This window comes from Nothobranchius furzeri, chromosome 5 (genome assembly GCF_043380555.1).
Source record: "Nothobranchius furzeri strain GRZ-AD chromosome 5, NfurGRZ-RIMD1, whole genome shotgun sequence".
Classification (NCBI taxonomy): Eukaryota; Metazoa; Chordata; class Actinopteri; order Cyprinodontiformes; family Nothobranchiidae; genus Nothobranchius; species Nothobranchius furzeri.
In genome coordinates this window covers 768,947-790,000 of record NC_091745.1, presented here as the reverse complement: position 1 = coordinate 790,000, position 21,054 = coordinate 768,947, and the positions used below count along the sequence as shown (strand labels likewise).

At 41.5% G+C, this 21,054-nt stretch overlaps 2 protein-coding genes across 11 annotated transcripts in view; one reads left to right on the top strand and one right to left on the bottom strand.

Annotated features, from left to right (window-relative positions):
• LOC107378276 (BAR/IMD domain-containing adapter protein 2) overlaps positions 1 to 8,457 on the top strand; it is a 131,777-nt gene extending 123,320 nt beyond the window's left edge. The window contains exons 14-15 of one of the 2 annotated variants that reach the window (XM_070551325.1): positions 6,812 to 6,854; positions 7,228 to 8,457. In XM_070551325.1, coding sequence (XP_070407426.1) covers positions 6,812 to 6,839 — 28 coding nt within the window. In that variant the 3' untranslated portion in view covers positions 6,840 to 6,854; positions 7,228 to 8,457. The remainder of the gene's footprint in view (positions 1 to 6,811; positions 6,855 to 7,227) is intronic. The other variant, XM_070551323.1, reaches the window with a different exon arrangement.
• Positions 8,458 to 8,547: 90 nt separating this feature from the next.
• LOC107378275 (serine/threonine-protein kinase LMTK1) overlaps positions 8,548 to 21,054 on the bottom strand; it is a 57,355-nt gene continuing 44,848 nt past the window's right edge. For 5 of the 9 annotated variants that reach the window (XM_015948384.2, XM_070551317.1, XM_070551318.1 and 2 more), the window contains 11 exons: positions 19,383 to 19,524; positions 16,261 to 16,340; positions 15,998 to 16,116; positions 15,791 to 15,878; positions 15,583 to 15,716; positions 15,040 to 15,124; positions 14,845 to 14,966; positions 14,596 to 14,745; positions 10,759 to 13,795; positions 10,543 to 10,690; positions 8,548 to 10,468 (listed from right to left, as the gene is read on the bottom strand). In XM_015948384.2, the coding sequence (XP_015803870.1) occupies positions 10,185 to 10,468; positions 10,543 to 10,690; positions 10,759 to 13,795; positions 14,596 to 14,745; positions 14,845 to 14,966; positions 15,040 to 15,124; positions 15,583 to 15,716; positions 15,791 to 15,878; positions 15,998 to 16,116; positions 16,261 to 16,340; positions 19,383 to 19,524 (4,389 nt within the window). In that variant the 3' untranslated portion in view covers positions 8,548 to 10,184. The other 4 variants (XM_015948390.2, XM_015948385.2, XM_015948389.2 and 1 more) reach the window with 4 other exon arrangements.

Sequence of the window (21,054 nt, the reverse complement as noted above, 5' to 3'; positions counted from 1 at the left end):
GAGGGAGTTGCCTTTATCTGGGTTGTTGTTTTTGAAATCTTTTAATAGATTGCGTAATAATGAAATCAGAATACCTTTAGTTTTTTCTGAGATGGACATTTGGAGGCAGCACTAGAACGAAGACCTGGACGGTTTAGACCATTTTGAAATTGTATAGTCTGATAAAAGGGGTCAGACCAAGAAGAGACTTATTGACAGAAGACAGCCAACGATTAAACCTTTGAGAATAAAAAGAGCGCTAAGAGACAGCAGATGACCAGAATCAGTGATAAAACGTAGTGAACTGTGATACAATTAGTTCAGGTGTTTCTAGCTATCGGGTGCAGCTGAATAATGTGAATCAACACAATTTAGGAAAGGTAGAAAGGTTGCAGAGATGAGATTTGTCCTTGCTATCAGAGAGAAGAGGTCATTTATTCTGGTAGTAAAAAATAAAAGTCTGCTTTTTGGTAGGGTTCTCTATATGTAATTGAAATGAAAGGCTGTGATCAATTATTCTAGATACGCTTATTAAATGCAACAATTTCTATATGAGCTCCAGGAACATTTGAGATCATTGAAAGGTTGGTTGTGATTTTCCTACCCTTTAAAAATAACATGAATTTGGACTTTTCCACACTCAATACCAATTTTTGATTGAACAAATGAGACTGGGCTACCTTGAAAGCTGCCTGTAGAAATTCCAGTTTGAGTATTGGTGGGGGTGAACAGTGCTGGTGCTGGTCATAAAGTTAGAATATCATGGCAAAGTTGATTTATTTCAGTAATTTTAAAAAGTGAAACTTTCACATTACGTTAATTATTTACACACAGACTGATATATTTCAAATGTTTATTTCTTTAATTATAACTGATAACTAATGAAAATCCCAAATTCAGTATCTCAGAATATTAGAATATTGTTAAAAGGTTCAATATTAAAGACTCCTGGTGTCACAATCCAATCAGCTAGTTCAATCTAACTAGATACAAAAGCCTTTAAATGGTCTCTCAGTCTAGTTCTGTAGGCTACACAATCACAGGGAAGATTGCTGACCTGACAGTCATCCAAAAGATGACCACTGACACCAAACAGTCATGGCTAAAGGGGTTGACTGTTCACAGAGCTCTGTGTCCAAGTACATTAACTCATTCGCTGCCAGCCGTTTCCTGATCGCTAAAGCCTTTCGCTGCCAGTGTTTCTCACCGTTTTTACTGTTTTTTTAAGAGTCGCAGAACGTTGCATGCTAGGATGATGTTGACGCCAAAACTATCAAAACAAAGCAGAGAGTCACCTCTTACATCAGGAAGAATCCGCGCGTTTCGAGCGTTATCCGTTCTTTCGTAATCCGTTGTTGAATTGTGATCTGCAGAAGCTTTTCTGGTTCGCTCCTCATTTTTTTTACAGCAGCGGCCCAAAACGATCTAACACATGGATTTTCTGCTTCCTGATCACGTGACGTGTGACGTATGCGGATGAAGATCGGCTTTAGAGCTGAGATGTTTGTTCTCTCAGTGCGGGGGCTCGTTCCGACGCCCACAGAGTGAAATAATGCAAATGACGACTTTAGTCGGCATTGGCAGTGAGTGAGTTAATAGAGAGATGATGGGAAAGGCAAGATGTGGTAGAAAAATACAATCATCAGGGATAACTGCACCCTGGAGAGAACTGTGAAAAAAAACTCATTCAGAAATGTGGAGGAGCTTCACAACGAGTGGACTGCAGCTAGAGTCAGTGCTTCAAGAACCACCACTCACAGACACAAGGCATGGTTTCAGCTGCTGCAATTCCTTGTGTCAAGCCACAGTTGAACAAGAGACATTGTCAGAAGCATCTCGTCTGCGCTAAAGACAAAAAGGAATGGACTGCTGCTGAGTGGCAGCTATGTTCTCTGATGACAATTTTGCATTTCCTTTGGAGGAAAGGTCCCAGAGTCTGATGGAAGAGAGGAGAGACACATAATCCACGTTGCTTGAGGTCAGCGATGGTCTGGGGTGCCATCTCATCTGCTGGCGTTGCTTCATGGTGTTTTCTGAGGTCCAAGATCAATGCAGCCGTCTACCAGGACGTTTTAGAGCAGTTCATGCTTCCTGCTGCTGACCGACTTCATGGAGATGCAGATTTCATTTTCCAACAGGACTTGCAACCTGCACATAAGCTACCAGTACCTGGTTTAAGGACTATGGTATCGCTCTTCTTGACTGGCCTGAAAATTCAACTGACCTTAACCCCATAGAAAATCTATGGGGTATTGTGAAGAGAAAGATGCAATACACCAGACCCAACAATTCAGAAGAGCTGAAAGGCCACTGTCAGAGCAACATGGGCTCTCATAACACCTGAGCTGTGCCACAGACCGATCGACTCCACGCCACACCGCATTGCTGTAATAATCCAGACCAAGGGAGCCCCAGCTAAATATTGTATGCGTGTATGCATGCTCATACTTTTCATATTCCTACTTGTCAGCTGGCCAACATTTCCAAAATTCCTTGTTTGCTTCGGTCATAATTGATATTAAATTTTCTGAGATACTGAATTTGGGATTTTCATTGTCAGTTATTATCATCAAAATTAAAGAAATTAACATTTGAAATAAATCAGTCCGTGTAGTGACTATCAAGTCCCTCTTTTAGTCACCCTCGGGTGCGGGTGGAGGCAATGACTCGCTTCAACAATATTGTCCAGGCAGAAAGCGGGTTTGGGCTTATTGTCCCATTTATTGAATATGTTGACGATCACAAGCTGGGTCCAGAATGGCTATTTCTTGTCCAGGTTTATGTAAATGATGAAAATTAAAACGGCAAATTAGATGTGGCATATGAAACCATACGAAGCGGTAAAAACCGTGTGACCTCCCGTCACCCACAAAACGCCAGTGCACTGCAGCCTCAACACCTCCGCAGTGCCACCAGTGGTTAAAGGAAATACAAACCATAGTGCAATAAACTGAAATGTACATAAAACATTATCAAAATAAACTTAGACCATAATGTAATCTAAACCAAAACAATAATGGCTCCTACAGTCCGTGTGTAATGAATGTTAGTTTCACTTTATGAATGGAACCACTGAAATCCACTTTGACATGACATTATTTTATGACGAGCACCTGTAAATGACAGTGTCATCCGCATGTAAATTAACAGCATTTGATGCCTCATCACCAATCTTGTTGATGTGAATAAAAGAAGAGTTCCTAGTATGGAGACCTGGTGTACACTTTTCAACACCAGTACTAGGGAAGACAGATAGCCAGAAAGCTAACTACATTATGTTCAAGATAATTCACAAATGAAACTTTACCTTCAGACTGGCCAATGTTACAAAGTCTATTTGCTAAGACGACACAGTCTACGAAGTAAGACGCCTTTGATAGATCAATAAATAATGCAGCACAGTACCTTCTACTGTCCAAGCCTGATTTATACTTCTCCGTCTGCGTCGGTGCGGAGACACGCAACGCCATTATGCGTCGGCGCAAGGGCTCTCCCAACGGGCTCACAGAGGGTGATGTAGACATGCCCAAAATTTTAAACATCCATCGAAAGTGACTGAGAATGCAAGCTTGTGATTGGTCAGGACGCCGCTTCCTGTATATCCGTCACCAGCACCACTGTAGCACCGTTAGAAAGTAAACAGGTATATAGCAGCAGACCCAGAACAGCTTGAAGAACGCATCGTGGAAAAAGTCAGAAAATAACATTTATTCACCCGTTAGTGAAGGAGTACAAAATACGAAGCCAACGTGGACTGAAACAACTGTAAAAGTGGGTTTGGATGTAGCGACCGCATGAAAAGATGGAGGAGAATGAAGGACAAATTTGTCTGCGTTACAAAATCTCTGAAATATATAAACACCTTAGGTGTGTTCTTGCTGTGTCGTGGTTCTAATTCCATGCTGTCGTTCTTTTTAAAACACAGAAACAGTTTTGTTTACCTGTTTTGTCGCTACGTTTCGCCGGCGGCTGCAGGCTTCCTCAGGCTGACGCTGATGCATCAGCCGAAACTCCGTGTGCGCCTCTCTGTGAAGCTCACGGAGAAGTATAAATCAGGCTTAAGGCCATATTTACCTAATTAACAGCATTTGTAGCTGCAGTAATGATGCTGTTTTTACAAAACCCTGATTGATGTGATGACAAAATATTGTTTGCGTCTAAGAAGTCTTTTAGGCTACGTTCACACTGCAGGCAAAAGCACAAGTCCTAATTTTTCCCCACATGCAACCCATATCTAATTTTTTGTGACCGTCTGAACAGCACGGGTCCGATTTTTTAAAAAATCTGACTGGTCACTTTCAAATGTGGTACTGATTCCTATCTGATGCCTTTTGAGAGTGTGGTCTTAATGGTCATGTCTCATTAAATCTGCCTCGTGTGTCAGTAGAGGTGAGTGTCTTGTGTGGACGTTCCTGAGGAGACGTGCTGACAGAAGGATTCAGCGGTCGGTCTGGACATCCTGTCAAGTTTTGGAATTCATACAGAAGAGCATGAGAGTGGGGAGGTGCTACTGGAGCAAAGCATCCCTGGTCATCTTCTGGTCTCCGTCAATGAGTTTATCACCAGAACATTTTCAGTGACTAATAATTCGGGAAGGAAGTGGGAACATGGAGTAAAATACTATATTGACCCGAATATAAGACAGTTTTTTTGTTTTTTTTTCATTGAAAATAATTTTTAAATGTGGGGTCATCTTATATTCGGGGTCTAAGCATTTACACATGCTGATATGTGTGTGGGGTCATTACACACCCGTAACAGCCGAGGGCACCATGCCGTATGTTCACAACAGGAAAAAAAAATGGAGACGGAGGTCTGGGGCAGACTGGAACGAAAGTGGGGCAAGTTAACACAGTATGACAGAGTCATGGCCATGGTCAGTTCAGCAGAGGCGTCAAACATTTGCATGCATGGTTGTATTGGATGGCAGTGAGGATGACGTTTGGGAGGAGCCGGCAGGTTAAGCGATCTGGTGGTACACCCCGCAGCAGCATGAGTGAGTGAGTACAGCTAGGCAGAGGGTGTCTGAATAAAAGCCTCATTTGACTTTTGATTTCACATGTCAGCAAAGTTCTGATAGTTTGCAATAAAATAGTATTTTTGTTGTCAAATCTTATAAAAAGTTTATTTAAAAGCAATGTTTTTTTTTTTGGTCTTTTCCTGAAGATTGGTCTTGGAAAGGAGGATCGCCTTATACTCGGCGCGTCCTATATTTGGGTCAATACGGTAGTTTAAAGTTTTTAAAACAGTTTCCAAACTGGGAGACGTGACAGGCACGATCAGAAATGTCACTGAAGGCTTTCGCATCACAGCTCCACCTCTCCGGGTTCCCACTCCACTGTGTGTGACTGCTTGTCCTCTTCTGCACATGTGTGTTGCTTTGGGGCCATGAACTGTTCACAGTGGAGAGTGTTTGATATTTTATTTCAGTTAAGTGTAACTCCAAAAATTGATATTGAGCATTAAGGCCTGCAGTGTGAACCTATGTTGCTCACGTACAACTCTTTCCAGGACCTTAGCTTGAACACATTTTAGAAATTGGTCTGTAATTGGTGACAATAGAAAGGTCCTCTCCCTTCACGTAAGGAAAAATAAAAGCAGACTTCCAAATATTAGGAATTTCGTTACTGGGAAGGGTACGATTAATAATGAGTCAGCGGTTCTGCTATGAAGTCTGCTGCCAAATTGAGAACAAAAGGATTAGATCTGTCAGAACCTGATGATTTGTTTGGATCTAAACATCAGCGTGCTATGGACCTCAGAATACAAATGGGATCACATTTAACTAATAAGCAGTAGATGGTAAGTGTGGTGGGCATGGTAAAATGCTAGGCTGCTCTTTTCTAGGGTTTTGCAAGAGAGCATTTAGAGGTTCAAAGAAAAAAAAAACTAAGTGTCCATAGAAGTAGTTCATCTGCACAGGGTGGCAGCTTGTCTGTTTCATAATTACCATTAAAAGATGTGATTTCCTTTTGAATTTTCTTTGGATGAACTTTAGGGATACTGTGTAACTTTTCATATGTTTAAATCATTTTCTTGAGCCAATGTGTGCTGAAAGGACTCTTTACAGGGTTAATGAAATGGCACTCAGATCCCCAACAGCCTCTGTGGCTAGAGTATCACACTTGCAACTTCAGACTGCCGTAGCAACATCTGTTGGACTTATAAAAAATGGAGCTGACAAACCTGGCGCTGCAGTCTGCTTCCAGCATGTTTTCTGCATGTTTTAGGTCGTGAACACAGCTGATTTGTTTTGTTTAGTGATGAATCACTCCTGTAGACACTACTGAAGGCTGGGAGACAGTTCAGCAATTAAATCAAGGTGTTAAAAAGATGAACGCACACCAAGGAGATGAGTTTTGTTTTCGGTTTAACCACAGAGAATCAACAGACACCAGGGGGTGGTGAAAGCAAGCAAAACTGCTGAGTGTGACTTTAAGCTTTTTGTAGTTTTCTGCAGACAGAAATCAGATTTGGCTTTCTTCATGGTAGAGGTCAGATGGTTCATGTTGTGTTCAGTGAGTGTATGTGAACTTTTCTTGCATGTGTGTGTGTGTGTGTGTGTGTGTGTGTGAGAATAGTTGAATTTGGATTATTAATTCTATCAGGCATAACATTTTTTTTTTATTATTATTATTTTCAGTAAGATGTGTACAAAATTCAGATTTGGGCATGTTGAGCATGAAGCGTGCACTCCCGTTTTGCATTCTTTGCTTTGAGTTATTATTTATGTTTGTCTTGCATCAGACTAACATGTGTCCTTACAAATTGTGACCCATGCATGATCTGAAGTATGAGCCATTCAAACCCAAAGGTTCTCTTTACCTTCCAGTTTGGGTCCAGAATTATCCCGGTTCTGAGGGAACAGGACCTCCGTAAGTCACCAGTCTCCATTGCCTCCTCACCAACCAACCAACCAATCAATCACCTCTTTTCTCCTCTTTGTTAATGCCTGACTCTGTTTTCACTGGCTGCTGTTGGATGATTTGATTTGCACAATCTAGCCCTTCTTTTAAAAAAAGCTAGAATGAAAATGAATGAAAAGATATCATACTAACCCTGCTTGCAACATATTATAAGTTGTTTATTTTCACTTGTTTTACTCATCTCATGCTTTCCCTATTTTTCCCCCTTCGATTACGGTTTGAAAGGTTTGGGAATAAAATGAAACTTTGTGTGTATAGAGATATTTGGTTTAGTGTTGCTGCTAACAAAGTGTCCCTTGTCTCATCCTTCCTCTCCCCACAGTGACCGCTTACTAGAGGTCTTCCTCCGGCCCACCTTCACTGATGACCGATCTGCTCCAATCTACTACTAGCAGCCTGCTGTCCCCTTTTCTTCACTCTCTGGTTGTGCTTTTCTAAAACACTGGCTGTCACTGGCATTTTCTCTTATTACAGGAAACCCCAGAGGTGCGATTGACGGGAGCCGGGGTGATCTCACTGAACAAGTTAGCATAACCGAGAATTTAGGAAATTTACAAAGACTTGAATTTTTTTCCGAATCAGTTTTCACCACGATCGAACATTCAAGAACAACCATGACAATAGGTTTATTAGCAACTTACAAATTTCCAGGATCAGATATGCATAAGAAGTTAAACTAGTGTCGACATTTACCTGCACTTCTACTATAGGCTTAGTTAGTTTTGTTTTTTCTTTCATATCATTCACTGTAAATGTTGAGAATTATTCACGTTACCTAAGAATAAAGGCACAGTAATAGTTTGAGACTTGACATCATAACTCTAACCAGATGTTTTGTCTCTCTACTATAAATGTTTAGAGGTTGTAATACAGTATACCCAGATTTTAATGTGGGAACTGTGCCTTCAGTGTGTTTTTGTTTTATAAAGCTGTTTTTGTTCAGAAATTTGTTTTAAAGGAACTTTCAGTAAAGTTTTTTTTATATATATAATCCAAAAAATATTTATGGAATTTCTCCGTTTTCTTCTGATCTTTTTTTTTTTTTTTTTTTTTGCTTAAACAAGCTTCAGCATAGTTGCCACTCCAGACATTTACCAAAATTTAGCAAATTTTTCTGTTTGTTTGAATTCCAGTTATATCTAGTCTGACAAGATGCCTAGAAGGTGCATATGTAACGGGGCTTTTCTTTATCTTTGTTTTAATGGTTAGCTTTAAAGGGCGTGTTAGCTTTTCAAATAAGGTACAGTATTATTTTTTTTAAATCATTTATTCTCAGTATTACACAGCACACTCATCTGGGACACAAACTGGGAGCTGACATGTTTGTTTACACTCTTGTCAGGTGGAAAGTTTCATTTTATTTTACAGATGAGTCATTAACTCAGAATGAAATTATCCTAAAGTTTTAATCTTAGGTTCTTGTTTTTACACTTTTTGAGTGCATATCTGTCATCTTTATCTCTCATCTTCACCCTTGTTTGTATTATATCTGTACTGAGATGCCATGCTTATGAATTATCTAGTCAAAAATAAATTTAAACATGCACCATTATCATACGTTTATGTGTTGTGCTATAATATTTGAATGTCTGAAGAAATGTTGTCATTGATTTAGGCAAATATATCACAAATACAAGAGGAGGAAAAGATACTTTGATTTATTTACTGTTGGGAGGGTTGGATAGTACAACAGTGAATGGAAAAAGAAATGATGTCATAAGTACCATCTCAGCTTCTCCGAAGGCATCTGCCGCTCAAACCAACAGGCTTCTCTGTAATTCTTAGGCAATCTTCAGAGATGGCCATCCTGGGTTGGTTCAAAATGCTCACAAAAAATGCCAACAATATTTTCTTGTCTTGTGCAACATAAAGGGCAAGGTGAGAAGGAAAGGCATTCGCAATCAGAGCTACAGAACTATAGAGAAAGGAAGGTGTGTCTACAGCAGAAGGAATTCAAGTCGAGCTACCTGCTACATGTTGATAGAAGATTCATACAATTTGCCTTTTCTTTTCTATACATTTTGTAGTCCATACATTTCCGGCTTGAGCCTTCATCACATGTAAAATACATTGTATATGAAGTGCTTTTGGATGCATAAAGATAAATGACATTCAACATGTGTGACTTATAAGTTAAGGCATTCTGCTGAGTAAATTTTGTCAAAACATTTTAATTTGACAAACTAACACGCTAACAGCATGAACACAAGCAGCTTTTTTTTTACCCAGGATAGACAACAAATAAGTACACTGTAAACCAAGATTCGTGGTGATTAAATTTCCTGTATCCAAGTAACACAGAGAATCAATGTGATTAATAAATGACTTGAATTTATGGCACAAATTAAAGAGGGAAACTTGTTTAATCAATATGTTTGCAGTGGTCTCCGGTATGAATTGATGCCTTGCAAGCCATACTCAGGGCAAAAAAGCCCACAATTCCTGGTTTCAGCACCGACAAGTGCTGCCGCTCTGCGGGCCTGATATTTCCTGATATTTGGACATCTCGCCCCAGATTGGATAACGGCAACACCGCTCTACCACTGACTTCCAATGTGGATGTTTTTTTTCCATAAATAACACAAGCCTGGAGGAATTTTAGCTTTTACATTCCTGGATGTTAACGATAGCATTACCTGTTGTGAGTCAGGACTGGGGAGTCTGTGAAGGTTATGTGATGTAGAGCTGTCAGTGTATTTCACTGTCTCACCGTCTATTTTCTGTCAGAACGTGTTGCAGGAGACAGGTGTAGAGGACAGTTTTCATGTTCAGCCTGCATGAAAAACTCGATCAGAAATCATCAAGAAATTTTGTTCAGTGAAGCACCTCTAAGTTTAACCATCAAAATGTATGATTGATGAATGTCTTAAGTTGCCTGAAATACCGCAAATAATTTTACATCTGAAAAAAGAACTGCATAGTTCTTCAGAGAGACTGGTGCAAAACATCACATTCCATTTTTGCAAACATAACTGAGCTTTCTGAGGTTGATGATCTTGCTGTTTCCCCCCTTTCTCTGTGAAAGTAAAAAAAAGTGGGTGAAAATCATTCAGGACAAAAATATGAGGCACTGTCTCATAAAGGGTCACTAGGGCAGATGTGGCAAACGATAATAAAAAAATAAAACTATAAATCATTTAGAATGACGAGGGTTCTCCGTGTTGAGAAATAATTTAACTGGCTTCTCGTTCGTCTGGATTATCTTCGTTGTTTCCTGTTAGACACAAGTCATTGAAATTGGTCAAAATATTAAACACTTTCCAGTGATCATAGATTTTTTTAACCTGTCCAAATCTGAGTTAACGACTCATCAGATGTAAAGTAGATTACCAAGCAGTTCAAATCATGTTCATACCGACCTGTTTCTGGGCCCACATTGGTGTCAGACACGTGTGTGATGGAGAAGCGTGAGACCGTGGCACGGTTGAGTGGCACAGAGATAGGTTTGGGAACTTCACCTGCGTGGAGGACAAAGGTGGGAGAGGATTCTGGGTCCCGGGTGGTTGGAAGTGAGGATGGACAGAACTCAATGGAGTGGTTATCTTCCCATTTATAACTCCCACCTGAATGTATTCAGAGAATCAAGGACAACGTCAATCATGTCTACACAACCGAGGATAGCATTCTGTGTTCTCACCGTTTTCAGAGTTGTTTCCGTCTGTTTGGTTCGAAACACAGTGAGTGTCACAGGACTCAGCTTTGAGCTCAGAGTCTGAAGGTTCCTCCTCACTGGGCTCTCTTTCTGTGGAGAATGAATTCTCCGCCAACTCTCCTGTGGGGCTTTCCTGAAAATCATCGAGAGGTATATAAACTGATTCAAGAGTTTGTAAAATTTTAACATGTCGTTACATACCTGGTCAAAAAAGAACACTGTGACATCATCAAAAAAGGACACAGCCTTTTTCTTCCTCTCCAACTCATCACAGAAGGAATGGGTAAGCAGGGTGGGCGTCTTCAGAAGGCCGCGGAGGTTCCTCGCCCTGCTGCAGTCACTTACTACAACTGGCACTGTGGTGAAATCCTCCTCACTCTCCTCGCTGTCTTCTTGGACCTTATACGTTCTCAGATCCTCATCAGACTCACTTTCGTCTGAATCATCTTCATCCTCTGCCTCTTCGAGCGGAGCTCTTACATCTTCGCCACAAAGTTCCAATGGTGGCGAAGAATTGGGAAGTTTTTGAGGAATATTAGATTCTTCACATAAGCTATCATTCTCATCTGCATCTATGTCCTCAAACTCTTCCTCATTGATTCTCACACGCTCTGTTGTGTCCTCTAGGTCTTTTTGGACATGGCTGTAATCATTCACTTCTTCATCTTCAGGGGATCCACCGCCATTTTCATTTTCTTGACAGGGGTCCTCTCTACAGTCCTTTATGTTGCAACCACACTCCAGTGAATGAGCGGAGGAGCAGCCTTCTGCTCCCCTGCTCCTTTTTTCATTTTTGGAAGAGTCTTGTTTGACAGCCATGGAGGATTCTGACCCAGAGGAGGAGCTAAGCTCTGATGCAGGCTCTTCTGCTGAATGCTCCGTCTCCAAACCAGGATCATCTTCTGCCGGGGCAGACTCTTTGGTCAGGCACCCACCCATCTGTGGAGGAAACGGTGACAGCATGGACAACCCAGGGGTGAAGAAAATGTGAGGTAAATTAGGATCAGCTTCTGAGAGATTCGCCAAAACACGACTTTGAATGTGCTTCAGATTTGAAAAACTGTTCTCGTTCTTGACTTTTCTTTCAACAGAACCATTTACAACATAGCTCAAAATAGCAGGCCAATGATGGTCACCTGAACCCATGAGGAACTTACGGTCTTCCTCTATGGGACTCCTCTCGTTCTCTGCATCATAGTCAGAGAAGTAAGCGGAGGCCCTGTACGGTATCTTGTTAAGCAGGTTTCTTACATGCACATCCAAGGTGCTTGCGGAAGTGCAGACTCCCTGCCCCAAACCAACCTGCAGAGCAATTTCCGATTCTCCACCAAGCCTCGGGCAATTCTCAACACTCGGGGAATCTCCAAGCTCTTTGAAGATAAACAATGGAGATTCATTGTTTTCTGTGTCATAGCCACTATCCAGAGATTTTGGCAAGATAGGGTTATTGAAGGCATCGGGACTGAAGGCCTGGTCACAGGAGCTTGCCGCTGATGAAAATAGATTAATAGCATCCACAGATTCAGGAACCTTCTCTTGAGTTTTCGTTGGGCTAAAATCTTCTTCCTCGGCCTCGCTCAAGTCAAGATTAAAGTCAGTAAAAACTCCTGATGTAATATCTGAGATGTCATCATCAGCTTCACTGTAGTCACTCTCTCGGTTGGCCACCAACTGCCTTTCATAGTTACCTTCCATGTTTCCAACCTCGGTAACATTGGGGAGAAGGTTGGTGCTTTGCAAGTAATCGAAGTTTGCACACGTGTCTCTTTGAGTTGCAGCTTTTTCTTTTTGGCACAAGTGAAAGTATAAGCCAGAACTAACAGGCTCCAAAGACGGGCTCCAATCAGAGTTGCCACCACTGCCCTCAGTGCTGCCGCAAAGTTTAGAGCTTCCGAAGGTTCTCGTGGTGGCCTTGGTTAAAGACCATAAATCTGTAGCATTCAGATAAGTGTCCTTTTCATTGCCTCTCTGCCTGCACTCACAGCTCAGGCTGTTGTTGTTTGCTGAGTGGTTTGAGATCCAGTTTGTGGCCTCTCCATCAGAAAACAAGTCATTCATAATCTCACCACTTCTCCATCGACCCGACAGTAGGGAACCACCCGTTTCTGCATCTTTCTTACCAGGGTTAACAATAGGAAGGGTGTTTCTGAGATTACCTGCCTTACTATGGCAGCTTTCCTTAACTAAGTTTTTTTCAAGGTAAGGATCACAGAACCCTAAACTGGGGCTGCTGATAGTTCGGGATAAATTGTGTTGGTTTTCCAATTTGCACTGTGGATGCAAAAGGTGTGTTTGTGACTCTAATGAAGTCTCCAGATCAGGTGAGCAGGACAACTTGTGTGTCTTGCATTCTGCTGAATGTTTGCAGTAGTCTGGTTTACTGCGTTCAGTTAGGGGGTCATTGTGCAAGTGGCCAAACTCTACAGGACTGTTACTTGATGAATGGCTCAGTAGTAGCTGCATGGTTTTTTGGAGGGTGGGACTGGAGTCAGAGTCAATTGATGTGTTGTCAGCAGTGGACCAGTAAACGCAAGGCTCTGCCTTAGTGGTTTCCAGTCGGGAGCTGTAGCCTCCAACCCCATCATCCAGCTTAATGTTACTCAGGACTGGTTCTTCTATACGAATGTAGTACTCACTGCTCACTGAGGGGCTGTGGGCGCTCAGCACTGGGACAACGCTTACATGTTCAGGTTCATAATAGGGTGGGGACATATTTAAAGTCAGACTGATAGTCTTGCCGCCCCTTGTGGGTCTTCCTGCATTTGAATAATATATATCTTGGTAATGTGTGTTCTCCTGGCCAAGTGGCGCACTTGCAGAAGAGGTGCAGTATGGCTGTTCAGAACGAGCCTGCTCCCATTTGTACTCAAATTTGAGACCATGGCTTGTCTCTGTGACGGTCAGTAGGTCATCCCCCGTGTCAGAGTGAAAGCTGTCTGAGAAGTGCTCCAGGAGAGGGAAGCAGGATGGAGCAGAGGAGGCCAGCTCTACTGCCTGAGTTTGCTCTGCACTGGAGAGGTCAGCTGAGGTGGGTGTGGGGGTCAGAACCAGGGCTTTGGATGAAGCTGTATGCAATGTGCTGACAAGCAAGTTTGGCCTCAAGGTATTCCAGTGTTGCGTAAAGTCTTCCTTGACTTCAGTAGAGCATTTGCCACACAAGTGTGTGACCAGAAGGTGTACTTCTTCACTGCTGGGTCTGAGCTCCGGCTGCAGCCAGCAAAACTGCATAACCTCATACCTGGAAAGAGCATGAAAAAAATAAAGTAGCAGTAGTTTGTGGGTGGAAAAAGTTAAAAAGGCATCTAGTAGAACTACAAAGCAACTTTAAAAGCATTTAAAAGTCAGCACTTGATAGCATCTCCTGACACATTTATTGTTCTAGTCAGTAACCAAGCGAATAAAAAAGTTGCAGTGCAGATGCTGACACAGAGGATCCTCTTAGTGTGTTGGTGTAAAAGTTAAGAGATCCAAACACTATTTGGTAAGTTTCCAGGTAAAGTTAATTTAGTTGATTAAATGCTGGTTGATAGTGAAGAGGTCAGAAAGAACAGAAATCGTATTGATCATCTGCTTCTGCTTGCAAAGAGGTGTATAGCCAGAGTGAACTGACACAACACGCGCTGAATAAAATAATCATTAAAACAGGAATTGGTCACTAATTGGTCAGTTACACTTGCAGCTCTAATAAACCCTAATGTACAGGTGCTGGTCATATTACTAAAATATATAATGACAAAGTTGATTTATTTCAGTCATTCTATTTGAAAAGTGAAACTTGTGCATTTTATTCAGTCCTTACACACAGACTGATTTATTTCAAATGTTTATTTCTTTAATTTTGATGATTGTTACTGACAACTAATGAAAATCACAAAATCCCGAATTCAGTATCTCGGAAAATTAGAATATCAATTAAGACCAAAAAATAAAAGAATTTTAGAAATGTTGGCAAACTGAAAAGTATGAGCATGTACAGTACTCAATATTCAGTTGGTGCTCCTTTGGCCCAGTTTTTCTCTGAGTAGTTAAATGTCTCACCAGTGGTCATCCAAAGGAAGCTGGAGTTGGGGTTTGGGGAGTTTGAGCTGCTGTTCCTTCACAGCATGAGTCAGCACTTGTCTGTCAGAGTATTGTCTGTATGGCTGGTTTCCCAGCTCAAACAGTTCCCAGAAGGTCACACCTAATGACCTGCATAAAGCAAAGGAAGTTCACCGTGTCTCATGTGACAGATTGCTTAGTAAACAAATGTTCTGAGTTATTTCCAATGTGTATTCATATACGTCTCACCAAATATTACTACTCTTGGTTTGATCAACAACCAGCAGGTTTCCATGGACCTCATCAATGAGTTCTGGAGCAATCCAGCGCAGAGGCACCCAAATCTGGTCTTGTGTTATGTAGTAGTCACCCTCAGGAAATACAAATACGATCTAAAGCTATGGCAGCATTTTGTTGAAGCGGTGACATTGTTAAAATGCATACCTTGTATCGGCTGTGGGAAAGGGAATAGTCCCCAATCTTGACAGACATTTCTGATGTTAGCAGACAGTTTCGCAATGCCAGGTCACTGTTATGGCAAAAAAAAAAAAAAAAAACTTTATTTAGTCATGTGACCACGCATTACCATCTTGTTTTTGTTAGTTTCATCAGCATTTAGATGGTGGCTGTCAATATATTACTGTATGTCAGTCATAAAACATCTAATTATTTTGTGGAATTCATTTATATAATTAAAATAAAGCAAGTAATAAACAGATTATCAATGTTGTGCATCTTTTTACTGTTTATGATTGTGTGAGAACACACAAATACCTCTCAGTTTACTGAGTCCAGGTGCTGCCACCATGTGGAAGTGAGAGGGATTCTCCACCAGCAACAAAATCACTGATGCTGGAGTGTGTCAGATACTCAGGCAGCAGCAGGATGTTGTTGCAGGAAAAGACCAAAAGGTGGCACACAGTCCATTTGGGTGGATGCTTCCTTTTTTTAAACATGAAATGAAAAATGGGGACTGGTTTAAGATACCTGTGAATGAAGTTGTATTTGTGAAGGTGATGGAGCCCTGAAGCTATGTCACACGCCATCTTCTGGAGGATCAAAGTATCAGGAGTCTCAGAATCAGTCGCCTGACAACTGCAGAGGTAATTTTTGAGATCACCCTGAGAGGAGAAAAAGGGAATTTATGTTGATTTGAGCATGAATATAAGACGCAATCATCCAAATGAAGTTGTACCAGAGGGCAAAACTCCATGACCAGCAGATACGGAGTGACCTCTGAACACTGAGCAAGGCACTGCAGGAGAGCGGGATGCTGGAGAGTCCTGAAGAGGAAGAAAGTTTGAAATATTAAAACAACCACACACAAACTGAATGATTTGAATATGCTCTGAGGTAGTTTTCTTGCTATGCTTTGCATCATAAAGATGTTTAGTGTACTGACCAATATGGCTGCGCCTCTTCCAGAAATTTGATCTGGTCCTGAATGCTGGCACTGGCATTCAGTTCCTTCACCACTACCTTGGTGGTGGGGACGCCCGTGCTGACCTCAGCCAACACAACCTGAGAAAAACCGAGAAAGGGACAGCTGAAGCAAGCATTCATTCAGTCCCACATTAAGAGACCTGTGCACCTTTTAGTTATTGAAAAGAACTAAATCAGAAACTGATTGTACGTATTGTAAAAATATAGAGAAGCAGGTCTTACCCTTCCAAACCAGCCATGTCCAATCTCTCCTAGATACACCAGACTGTGACGGCCAATGTCTGACGATTTCTGCAGCTGCACTGGGAGAGAACGGTAAAGGTGACACAAGATTATTTTTTTAGACCAGAACAAACCTTAGCTTGATTTATTTGAAAAGAAGGAACACAGAAAAGCAACAACAAAAATGGCTTTTCACAAAAGAAAAAAAAAGTTCAGTAATCGTCAGATGGAGAGAAATTTTGTGTTCACACAGAAAAATATGAGCCAGAAGAAATAACTTCTTTTTTCCTAAATATAATTCTAAAGTTGTTACTTGTCTAACAAATTAAAGACAAAAACCACAAAGATTTCACAAACAAAACCAAGTTACGAATAAGATGAGATACCTCCATGAATCTTCATCACTTATGTTGATGGAGATAGACCAGATGATGATGATGATAAAGTCGAGCGGATAACCACCATCACCGCCATAACAGGGACTGAGTCCAAGACCCTGGTAAACCCCAGGCTCTGTGTGGGAACCAAAAGCCCATGGCTCCTGCTCCAGCCCCAGGCTTCGCAAACTCATTGTGCATGAGAGATAGAGAGGGAGCGCCCCGGCATGGATTTAACCCACCGAGCCCTCGCACAGCTGAACAAGCCTCTCCCCATCTGCGCCGAGCTCATCCTCCTACTGGGACACACACAAACACCCATACTGTCCGCCTCAAGGGCCTTCCAGCTGTTCAGCTGACTGAAATTCCCAGTTCCTCAATGGACTAAACTCAAGTCACCAGTAAATGGAAGACAAAGTTATCTGCCAGTGGCTCAGCATATGAGCTGTGGATGCAAAGATTTTTTAACACACATGCCTGCTGCGACCAGCACACATGTTGACAGTATGTCTTTTGACACTCCAGCTCTATCTGCAGCTTCAACCTTTTCAATTCAAGTTTATTTATAAAGCGCCAAATCACAACAAGAGCCGTCTCAAGGCACTTCACATAGTTAACATTCCAATACAGGTCAGTTCATTAAGCCAATCAGTAAAAAGTTTCCTATTTAAGGAACCCAGTAGGTTGCATCGAGTCACTGACTAGTGTCAGAGTCTTTACAGCAATCCTCATACTAAGCAAGCATGCAGTGACAGTGGAGAGGAAAACTCCCTTTTAACAGGAAGAAACCTCCAGAGAATCCTGGCTCAGTATAAGCAGCCATCCTCCACGACTCACTGGGGATGGAGAAGACAGAGCAGACACACACACACACACACACACGCACACACACACACACACACACACACACACACACACACACACACACACACACACACACACACACACACCAAGTAGAGCAAATTGCAGAAGAAAGTAGTAGACCTAGTTATGACATAAGGTCCACATAATGTCTCCTTGTCACCCAGGACAGCAGAATTCCTTAGCCGAACATGAAACAAACGTTGCTCTGTCCTAAGTAATAAAATAAATCATTGTCATCTAAACTCGCCACCCCATAAAGGCGTTTCCCTCCTTTTTCTTAGGCCACCGCGCATCTCATCATTCTGCCACAGACCCCTCACTGTATTCGGCTCAAGATGCCAGTCCTCCGCTGGTGTGTTCCTCAAACATTTCAGCTCAGCATTATGCTCCCCCACTAGCCTAGCCCACTTTAAATCAAGGCCATTGTTGCTGTCGTCCACTCGCATGCTTAGGTCTTGTCTCCTGGTACCTAGTGCCTCAAATGCATGCAGAAACACACACTTCATTAGACAATGTAGACACACACAAGGCCCATTCTGTACTGGAATGCTGGGCGGAGGTTGTCACGGTGATAGACTTTCACCACCTGAACCCATGGACCTCCTCCCATTCTGACAGACAAAGACTCAGAAATTAAAATGCAGCATTATTCCTAATGTGGATCGTGTGAGAGTGCAGTCTTGTTAATGGCATTTCTGACAGAATATGGAATGGTCCAATGAAGGATCGGTGGGAAATAAACACAATGGCTTCACACACTCACACTGATGTATTCAAACTCTGTAGCAAAGCTTCACTTGATAGCTGCAAAAAAAAATTAAAGGCACATATATGATCATCAGATCAACAACAAACACTATTGTGTATTCATCCAGATGTTGAACTGATGCTGGGCTCATCTAAAACCATATTATTGGCTTATCTACCAATTATACAACAGCACATTTTCTGTAGGAGTATTTCCTAGACCAGTTTGTTCAAAGGGTGCATGGAGCTTTTCTTGTAGATTAATTTATTAAAAATCTGCAAACTAAATATCTATAATAAAATATATAAAGTTTTATATTTGAAATATTTTGTGTAGAGCAAAATGTCATTATAGATAAAATAATTCAAATAAATCATAAATGTTCCTGTTTTATTTAGTGGAAGGAAGCAATCCTTTCCCAATCTGTCTTACCCAGCAACACTTGGACCAATCGCACAGCCGTTGCTAAGAGGGACAGAGGCAAGCTTGGTGATGGCTTTACACCTCAGGCTGCCTTGTCCATTCATTTTCGGCCCTCTCATCCAGAGATGCTGAGCAGCAGCTAACCCCCATTCTAGCAGAGCCGTGCGTGCAGCACAGACAAGCCTGTGAGTCACACAGGCTGAGACAAGCTGAGCACCCAGAATGAGGCTCACACTCACATGCAAATGCACATTTTTATATGAGGCAGTATGACTTGATAAAATTCAAGCAGGTGACAAGGAAGGAAACATGCAGTCGGATAAGTGGAGCATATTAGAATGAACCAAATCAATATGGGTGTTTGTGATACTGTGTCATTATAACCTATAATCTAGACCGACATTTGCTGAACAAAATTGATGGTCTAGCAGCACTCCACTGGAACCCAGCTGGCCAATCACAGTACATTTATTTAGAAAAACAATGTATTATTTTATAGTGTGTTATATCCACATACATATACATATATGGTGGCTAGAGTCATTTTATTATGAGTAAATGCTGTGTCTAATTTATTTTTTTAAGTTCTTAAAGCTCCAGAATCAAATCATTTGACTCTTTTTGCAGTTATTGAAGAAATAAATGTTTGTATCAGTTATTGTTGCTGTGAAAAGTAGTGTGTAGTTTTTGTGACCGTTGATGTTTCTTACTTGATCTGCCTGGCTGTTTGGAGACAGGCAGGGAGACCTCAGTGAGGGGCAGGATGTAAACCTCGGGGCCATTCTGGGAGGACGGCAAGGCCAGTGCGGACAGGTCTGCCTGGTACTCCTCTCCCTCGGTGTTTTCAAATTCCTGATGCACATACACACGGTGGGATTAGTCATCCACTTACAACCTCAGTGGGAAACAATGGTTCAACTGTGAAGGCATCCAAATGCACTGAGGCACATACAGATCCACAAGTCATGTAGATGGTAAAAAAGCCTGTTTCACACAGAATGTGGAATGAATACGACACTGTTTCTGTGTGGCTTCTACAAAAATAAAAAATAAAACATTTTTTTCAATCAGAGCATTCACACCGGCTGCAGTGCTGTGCGGATCCAGATGTAGAGCCCTGTAACGTTAACACACGGAGTTTCTTTTTTAAAGACGCTGCATGAAGTTAAAATTACACAAGCCAGACAGTGAGATGTGATTCAGACACATAAATCCACATAATTTTTGCCAGCTTTTTATTTGTTTTATTATTAATGACAAGGATATCAGTTCAGTGTGATTGCTCACAATATTTTTACAGGTATAGTTGTAAACGTATTGTGTCATGTTGCAAATCATTTGGTGCCTTTGTGGGAGACATTCAGAACACAAGCCACATTCTGTGTGAACGGCAGAATGGCTGTAAGCTAAAGATGACCGCCCCGGTACCGCATTCAGTGAACCACAAGCTTCACTGCTGAGCACTAACAGCTCTTCACACTGGAAACACAAAGCTTTTCTTTCATTCTTGTCCATTCTGTCTTCCACGTATACACCATTTGAGCTTGTCTAATGTTTACAATGTGCAAAAGCACAGATTACTCTAAAACATGAAGCAACAACAGTTGCTTCATCCAGGTTTGTGAATCTGAATTTGTGAGTCCTGACAAGGTTAAATAAAAAAGACTTGAAACATGATCGTTTTCACCTTTCCCCTCCCCAACATGTAGCTGCCACAGTACCACTGAAGACCCTTTTACTTAAAGCTGCTTTTACCTAAATCTTGTATTGTCTTATTTTTAACTAAAATTTGTTTTGTTGTATTTTATAATTTTATGACTTTATTTTTCTTATTTTAATTTATTTCTGTTTAAAAGATTATTATGAATTTATGACGTTATTTGTTTTGTTTTGATCTACAGTATGTGAAGCACTTAGTGATTTTCTGTCTGTGATGAGTGCTATATGAATAAAATTGATTTACTTGCATACATTAGGAACAATCAACCTTTAGGGCAGACTTTACGCAATAATAGCAAAGAAAGAATAAGAAAGAAGTGTGGTCTATAATTAGCTGTAGTCTCCTCTACTACTAACATGGAGGATGAGATGCGAATACTGGGATGCAAGCCAAGTATCTGCATCAGTGCGGAGACACGCAACAGCATTTTCCGTCATTGCGAGGGCTTTCTATGGGTCATTCCCATCTGTACCGGGTCGGCCCGGGCCGGGTAGCCCCAGTCGGCCCCAGCCTGGCCCGGTTGATTCCACACATCCTTGCCTTAAGCCCATGTGGGCTGATTCTACCCACCAATCAGAGGCTTGCTCTAATGGAAGGTGTGAATTTGCTGTCAGCAGTGGGTGTGTTGGCCCTGGTCGGCCTGAAGCAGACCCCCTCCAGAA